Source organism: Ruditapes philippinarum, unplaced genomic scaffold, assembly GCF_026571515.1.
Source record: "Ruditapes philippinarum isolate M1 unplaced genomic scaffold, ASM2657151v2 ctg2485_1_1_1_1, whole genome shotgun sequence".
Classification (NCBI taxonomy): domain Eukaryota; kingdom Metazoa; phylum Mollusca; class Bivalvia; order Venerida; family Veneridae; genus Ruditapes; species Ruditapes philippinarum.
The window spans coordinates 175,938-184,912 of NW_026855855.1; the positions used below are offsets into that span (position 1 = coordinate 175,938).

At 32.2% G+C, this 8,975-nt stretch overlaps 2 protein-coding genes across 2 annotated transcripts; both read right to left on the reverse strand.

Moving 5' to 3' along the window:
* Positions 1–1,574: 1,574 nt before the first annotated feature.
* On the reverse strand, positions 1,575–6,423 carry LOC132744612 (universal stress protein Sll1388-like; the record flags this gene model as incomplete). Its single annotated transcript, XM_060733372.1, is given in 5 exon segments — positions 1,575–1,978; positions 2,780–2,886; positions 4,627–4,647; positions 4,952–5,032; positions 6,228–6,423. Coding segments are annotated over 5 exon segments (507 nt in total). The 3' UTR covers positions 1,575–1,765.
* Positions 6,424–8,081: 1,658 nt separating this feature from the next.
* Positions 8,082–8,498, reverse strand: LOC132744605 (universal stress protein Sll1388-like; the record flags this gene model as incomplete). The annotated part of the gene is given in 1 exon segment (XM_060733364.1): positions 8,082–8,498. A coding segment is annotated over 1 exon segment (207 nt), but the record flags the coding sequence as incomplete, so codon positions are not given.
* Between the last annotated feature and the right edge of the window lie 477 nt (positions 8,499–8,975).

Consider the following 8,975-nt stretch of genomic DNA (forward strand, 5'->3'; position numbering starts at 1 on the left):
TTTAAACCCACGCCAATTGTAAAGTATTCCCATGCGTTGTCCATTTGTTTGTTAATTTTCTCTGTTTTTTAAAAATCAGACAAACAAATCTTTAATGGTAGTAAATATTCCATTAAAAGAAAAGTTTAGAATTTTGAGCGTTTAAAAAAAATCTAAAATTCATTAACTAAATGACGTCGTAATGCCATGCTGTACCAAGAAAGTACCTATAATTATCAGCACCAGAGTTTTGTTTGTTATAGATGTTGAGGGTAGGTTATCTTTTGGGGGGGGCAAAACCGGGGTAGCCTTTTGGTAATGCTGAAACAGTATAAATGATGAAACACAGATCAACATCAAGGTTTTCATCCTTGTTACCTTTTTGTCCAGTAGGTGTGTCTGAAATAAGAGTTTATCTTTTATCTAAATCTTTATACATTTATATTATATAAAATGGGTAAATCTCTTTGCTCCGTTTTTTAAAGATTGATAGGTGCGAAAAAATATTTTAAATGCTAGTAGGATATTTTGTTCTAACTGGTTCTATATCTACGTTTATTCTTCAGTGTTCTTTTCTCAATTGTTAAAATATACAACAAAATTAGACGCAAATGGTGCTCAATTACAATTTTAAGTTAACTTTGTACTTGTGTGTATGAACATAGCACTTGCCGTTCTTTACTGATTCCGTGTTAGCTCAATTCTATTCTATTCTATTCTAATAAAATGCTGAATTGCGATACATGTTTAATACTGTGCACCATGTCATTTTAAGACGTATTCCCTGTCTACTTGTAAAACAGTTATTTTGTTTGTTACTCATGGACAGATTTTGTGATGAGGACAAAAGATGTATAAGCACTAATATAATGAACATATTTAGAACATAGAAGATTGTACACACACAGTCACACTTGTGGAATTAAAGTCTGTGATATGTTACCACTATGGGATTATATCAAATAATATTTAATTCCCTCCTTAACACATCCTCTCCTCCATGACAAATCTGAATGAAATTATTTAAAACGTTTAAAAACATACCTGAAACCAAAGTTGCTGCTTTCAGCTTCTAAAGCACGTGTAAAATGGGTTAGCCAAAAGTCATAAGACGTAAGTCACAAATCAAAAGTCAAAAGTCGAAAGTCAAAAGTAAAATATCCGTAAGTCGAAACTCAAAAGTGACCCTCCAAGGCTTCCATACAGGCCAGTTATATATCTATATGTGTGTATAAATATATACAGCTAATGGTCGCAAATCGTCCCCATTTCAATATTAACAGTTCCAATGTCCTCAATTATGAATTACTCTGAATCATCATCATTATCATCATTCATCATCATCATCATATCATCACCACCAACACCATCGTCATCATCATCACCACCACCACCATTATCATCATCATTATCACCATTATTATCACGTTCTTCATTATTCTGTGTATTGAGAGTTTATCCCATTTCGCGAATTTAAAAAAGCGCACAAATGTGATGAAAACTGAGGTTTTAAAAAATTATGCATACACGTATATACACTATATCTTAAAGATTCAAAGCCTGTAGATACGTTAGAACTAAGTTTTGTATTTTTAAAATATTTAATCATCAATAACACTATCATAATTTTTACAATATCAACTAAAATAATGAGTAAAATTCATAACACACCACTTTGCTAAAATTCTGTTATTCTACATGAATAATTCAAATATATAGGGCTACCAGTCATTTTGCCCCATCGAATCATTTGTTTCACACTTTACCAAATATAACGCTTCACCGTTTAGGTCATGTCACCTTGTGTTTCCGGTTTACACACGAACACTGGAACTGTTGCATGATGCACAATAAAGTCACTGACACTACCTAAAAATGTTCTCCGTAAAGTCCCTAGTCCACGACTTCCGGTAATGATAAAAGCAGCTCCTTCCTCTTCCGCTACCTTGACAATCTGATCCCCGGGCATTCCAATCATTGATTTTACAGTACCTTCTACCTGAAATGTTAATCAAAAAGGAAGTTATAACAACGTGACGGAAAGTGAGTGGAATCATAGGTGTATCATTGCTACCATAAAAATATGAATCAAAATTTGGATTGAGATTGATAACGTGACTTCAGGTTTGCTTGCATGTCAGAGATCACTAAAATACGGAAAATGGGTAAGACGAAAGGGTTTAGAATAGTAAACAAGTAAAAGAGTGATAAAGCTAGGCACTTCCAATGAAACTCTTTTATTGAAATGGTGTAAATAAAATGCTTTATTTCATTAGTAACGGCTTAGACAAAATCGCAATAATATATTAGCTATATTCTAAATAAAAAAGGCAAAAAATGTGATAAAAAAGTTACAGGATTTACAATTTGAAGCATCAACACCTCCCTCACCCCCACCCCCTCCCTGCAATAAAGAGTTACAGGGAGTTTGGCAATTAATGTTTAAATGATTAAAAAGCGGGGAAACATGCAAATATGTTTGTCCATGACTATGTTCGTTTAGGGAAATTGGCATTATGAGTGTCATATTACGTGTCCAAATGATCAAGAATAAAGATAAATTTGGCAATTTATTTCTTTTAAGACAAATTGGAAACCGGACATACACCTTGTGGATTTATAGAACATTTTCTTTTAGAAACTTCTATGCCTGAAAGTGACGTCACATACCACATGATAAGGGCATAAGGGAAGTATTTTAATGTGGAATGATTCTGTGTGTTTTTTTCTCTGTGAAATAAATGTATTGCAAATTATGGTTGTGTTTCTTTTAAGAATATAAAGAAACTAAAATACTGACATCAGCTTGTTTCATCAGCTCCTGTATTTCAGCAATGAGTTTACGTGTGTGTTTTTGCTCTTCCTCTATCAAATTTGTCATCAGTGCTGGATCTGCCGTCATTATAGCTATAAATATCAAAACATCAAAATGATTTAATTGTAATAAAATTTGGCAATGTAAAGTTAGTCTTTTTTTCTTATCATGGGGCAAAAACAAAGTATGTTGTCCAGATATACACGTAATACATTATCTTGCTGCACACTTAGTGCATGTGTTATAAACGTGAAGCACACATGTTATCAAGATACACATATAATACATGTGTTAAAAACGCATAACACATGTTATTCAGATAAATACATATATAGTGCATGTACATGTGTGAAGATCGAAAACACGACAACACAACAATTTTTGTTGTTACCAGCGTGAAAACCTGAACAACAGATTTAAAGGTGGTGACCGGTATACGACATCGTAATTCATGTGTCGTGTGTCGTGTTTTGGCGGCGCGAAATGTCGAAAACATGAATAAACTAGGATTTTGTCGTGTTTTCTGCATGACCTTTCACCTATTCCCATCTCCAAGCAATAATATACACTCGAACGTTAGATCTACTATACGAAAAAAAGTATGCACGACAAACAAATCAGAAGTTTGCAATTGTTACGTGGTCCCATGGCCACTATCTATAGATATCCATGTACCACATTCTTTTACATTTTTGTTAGATGTCAAATGCATTGTTTTAAATGATAGTATGACACTTGTTTAAAACAAAAAAAAAATAAAATGTCAAAATCAACATGGAATGCTTTCTCTATACACTTTAATCATTTCAATTTATGATATAAATTATACTATAATAAAATGTTTGTTGTTCATGCTAGGAGAGTTCATATAAAATTTTATTAAATTTCCTTGCGAATTAGCTAAAAAATCAGAATTTTTGTTTTTAATCTGTAAAATATAAAATGCAATTGTTGGCAGTGCCTGTCCTCTTGAAATATTGTGCAAACATCTTTTTGGCCCTTTCTGTCAAACTTCAGATCAGAATTATTATTATTGATAATAGCCAAGATGTTCCGATTGTTACCAATAAAGTTCTAAGTTGCCATATAATTATTTTATTTCCAGTGCAATTTCATACCAAACAAAAAGCAAAGAAAACTGGTGAAAAAGATATAAAAAAAAGCCAACGACATAATTATAAGCTATGAAAATAAAAGTAAGCAAGAGATGCCTAATTAAACCTTAATTAAGATAATCATTTCTGACCATATAGTCTGCAGACATTCATGTACAAACATACTGACAAACATATTGATAAACTGACTTATTGATTGGCAAATTTCAGACGATCATTAACAAAACCAAAACAATTTTAAAAAAAACAATATATGTTCCGCTTATTTTATTAGCTTCGTTAGTTTAACAAATTTGATCCAGCTTTCATAAGAACTGAAGAAATAATGCCGAGATAATGCATGGTAAACTAACAATCTAACAAGGCTTTCATAATTTTTTTACAGTAACAGTATGGTTCCCCGAAATTTCAAAACAAAAGCAAAAATAATTTGAAAAAGAAGTCTAGTAGCTACAATATACAGCAACGTGCGTCTTCTACAACCCGAAATAGCTAATGCAAATATCAACGGATTTAAACGTTAAGATTTTATTTTCACTGATTTTGAAAAAAAAAATTCATTTAATGTGATCATTTAAGACTGGGACATACGTATATCCCAGTTTAAGACAATAAAATTTTTCTAAAACATAAGTACATAATGTTTTTAGGTATCGGGTTGTAAAACACGTATAGAAGTATGCCCGCCGTGATTTATATAAAGTTAAACACACTTACACATATGTGACGCCATGCAAGCTGGTAAACACGCATATGTGTAAAATATTTGTAATAATATGTAATTGTAAATGAAATTTGTATATTTTTGTCATCTTTCTAGCCATATAATTCCGCATTCAAATCTTTACAAAGATAATAATATAAAATCAATCATAATTGTTTAATTAAGGAGCTGTACTTTTGAAAAAGATTAACTTGCTATGCTTAAAATAATCTATTTTTTTCTTTTATTTGCCGTGTATTTGTAGATTAATTCTAACAGAAGACTTCTTTCCAAATGAATTTCTAGTTACTTCTGAAATAAAGTAGACTAAATACTTACATATATGTGTAAGGTTTTTAAACTCTGGGGTATACAAGGCAATGACAAAATCTCCTTTCTCGTGTATTGTTTCCACATACCCTGTTAACAAAAGTGTTTTTGATAATAAAATGGATGCATGTATTTTTAGACATTTTTTTATTGTATTATGACTGGTAAACGCTTTAACCATTCACCATAAGTTAGGGTGAAATTCGGTTAAATAATCAGTTAATCAACTGATTTGGCACAGCAAAGTAATTTGTATAACTGTATTATTTCTCGTTTTTATTTTGTTCGTGTGGTGTTGGGATAAAAAGGGCTTTTAGGTTGTTTTTTACAAATCATTGCATGTATAAACAAACGTTCTTCCGAGAGTCAATCCAAATTAAGGGTACAACATTTATTGGGTTTTAGGCCAATTGAGAGTTTTACCTCTGATTGTTCTTGACGCATTGATGTTTTTGTTAACGCAATATTTTACGTAGTTCATCCGGATTGATGCGAATTTTAAATGAAAGACTGACGAAGAAGACTTATTTAAGCATTCTCGTTGGTCGTTGGACGAAAAAGTAGGACAGCAAAGACGAAGACGCTTTATAATGAGGTGCAAGGCTGTTGAGGGCGACTTTCAGATAAAAATCGTAACTTCAAAACACAAGAACATTTTCACTATCAAATTGGATAGACTCCAAATGACCAACTTATGTCGTGGTGACTTTCAAACAAACTAAATAAACATACAAATAAAAACTAGGTTTGTTTAGTTTTCTGGGCGTTACATATAAGGCAAAATTATTTATCTGTAACTCAAATGCAGAGCAAGGTCAGCCGTGCAGTTTGGCAACTGGTTGCAGTTGGTTGCTAAATCATTAAAACCCCATGAAAAAATGGATTGCTTCTACTTAACAATGGTAGAGTCCATTACACACAAGGGTAAAGGTTAAACTGTGTATACCACTTAAAGCTCAAGTGCACGTTAGGCTTGTAAAACAAATCATAAACATGGATCGAAAAACACATTTAAAAATCTCTCGTAAAGCAATAAAAACTAGATGGCACATGGATGTTAAATCCGCTAAAGGAGCAAATACACATTAGATTATCATGATTTTTGGCTTAAAATATAATTTATTGTGCTTTTTTGTGTGCTTCATGAAACTTCCGAGGTTCGAATCCCAACACATTTTTATAATGCTTCGCATTTATATGCATCGTAAAGTATTAAGAAAACTCACTTATGTATTGATATTTGAACGTAGATCCTTATTTACAGTAAACAAAACAATATTCTTACACTTGAATGCATGCTCCGCCGTTTTACTTCCATCTATTGCAATAACAATTTTCCTTTTTCTAGCTTCATTTGCTGAAGTGTCCATTATTTTTCTTGTAGCGTTTTAATCTGATTTTCTAATTCTCACGTGCGCTTTTCTTCACAATTTTCTGTCAAAGTAACAGATGGTTTTCATTGACAAGCAAGTTTTTTTTATAGTTCAAAGCCAGGTTTGAATCATTTATACGAGTATCGATCTCACAACATCATTAGCTTTTATAAAAGTTAACACTATTTCTTTATAGACCTAGCTATAAACACTTATCTTGCAAGTTTAAAAGTTTCCTCATTTCTTACGAGCACTTTACTATATCGTAAGGACGGGAATTTAGCTATTTATATAAGCTATCAATCTATAATACTAGTATGCAAAGGTTGTAAATAAAGATAAGTGTTCGTAGTGTAAACACGGCTTGCTTTTCTTGTTTTCCTGTTACAAAGTGGTATAGATGAAGGCCATGACACGCCACCATAACTTTGTTCAACAGGATTTAAGACATTAATTTATATTAGCAAGCTTTTTAAAGTATATTTTTAGTCTTTTACGCCCAAGCTTGTATGTTTTTTTAAATATCTTTATGAAAATAATTCGCGTCTGGAACGTTAACACATTACATAACTCAGACACAAAAGTTCCTTATCTTAAACCGGGCGATTAACTCCCTTGGACAAGTTTAACATTGCTATGTGTCTACTACAATCACATTTTTGCCAGACAAAGGAGACGGACTTCAATTTATATTTAAATAGCATGTATACTGTTTATATGAAAATTCTATTGTTTATTAATTTATATTGTTGATAATGTAATTTGAACAATGTAAAACTTGTAGAATTCCGTACTTCTAAAGGAATATTAATATTGTTCCAGAACAATAAAACGTCGCATTTCAGCAATTCGTTTAGGATCGTTTATTTGTAATGTCTTTTTTTCTGTATTGATCTAATTTAAGTAGATCTATGTAATATTATTCATATTCAAGCGTTCATCTTTATAACAAGTATACATCTATATATTTGTACGAGAACTAATATCCTTCTTTTCTGTAAAATTGAGCATCAACACAGCTGACATTTCCGTTTCAGAAAATTATTTCCAACCCATTAGATGAAAGTTCATATATTCTTTAAATTCTTATAGAAAAAACTTGGATTTTATTCTTATTTTATACTTCAAGACTTGATACGTAATATTATGTTGTATAAGATATTTTTACACCGATATGTTTAAAGCGTATATTGTTCTGTATTGTACCGTATTTGACTATTGGTCAGCAAGTTCAAGTAAAACCTTTATTGTAGTTAATATATTACATATATTTCACTGCAATTTGAGAACGCGAAATAAAAATAAATATGCCAACCGTTCTACCAATAATTCACAAAATGGTGCACAAAGTTTAGGCTATCTAGCTCGGAGGTCGTAGCTCTGAGATTTGAGATCGCAAGTCGAAGTTTAAGTTTAAGCTCGCCAGCTTCGAGATTATAACATTTTTTCATTGGTCAACGTACTTCTCTGCTCATTAGGAGCAAGTGACCTAGATACATGCTTTCAATCCACCTGCATTTTATCTTAACTAGTTCTACAGTCTCTAGAACTTAGCTGGAACTATCAGTCATGAAAGTGGTCTTAGATACACGGTAGCTTCCTAATTGGCTTGAAGTACTTAACTAACAATTATGTAAACATGTCCATGAAAAATGTTCATATGGGGATGCAACTCTTTTATTACATTAACTTCATTTGTGTCGGCTGGAATGTCGTCATATGACCAAGGTGACCAAGTGCAAAAACATTTACAAAACCCAGTTACCAACAACAGTTACTATATATTTCATAATTTATAAAACAAATTAATGTATACATATACACAAAGCAATAAATGTCAATAACCGGTTGTCTTTTTAAATACTTTCTATTACCCATTCATCATCACATGTACACAAATAAAGCTTTTACTAATTAAAAAACAGCAGCCTATGTAAAAACGTTATCAAAAATGAAAATAAATATTAAAATCATGATCACAAAACGTAGTCATCTAGTCTACACACGACCACCGGAACTGTGGCATGATGCACAACATAGTCACTAACACTTCCGAGAAATGTTCGTCTTAATGTCCCAAGTCCACGACTTCCGGTTACAATAAAGTCCGCACCCTCTTTTCTTGCTGCTAGAACAAGCTGCTCACCGGGCTCTCCTGTTAACTGTTTAACTGTTCCTTTGACCTAAAATGAGTTAAAAGAGATACAACTGTTGAATGTATTACCTATCTTTAACAGAAACAGGCGAGAGATACAAATGTACTTATAAAACAAATCAATTGAAGCAGAAATAAAGAAAGAATCAGAAAGATAAAAAAGAGGAGGAGGATAAGATGCTGTTGATGTTGTTGTTGTTGTTGTTGAAGTAAAGAAGACGAAAATTGCTGGAAAATATGAAGAAAGAGTAGAAGAACAGAAGGAAGGACTGAAGAAAAAAGTTCTTGAATAAGTGGAGGAGATGAAGAAGAAGAAAAACATGCAGAAGACGCACAAGAGCAGAAGAAGAAGAAACATGAAAAGAAGGAGTTGAAGATGATGGGATAATGATGGTGATGATGATGGTGATGATGATGTTGATGATGATGGTGGTGGGGGTGATGGTGGGGATGATGATGATGATGATGATGATGATGATGATGATGATGATGATTATTATGATTA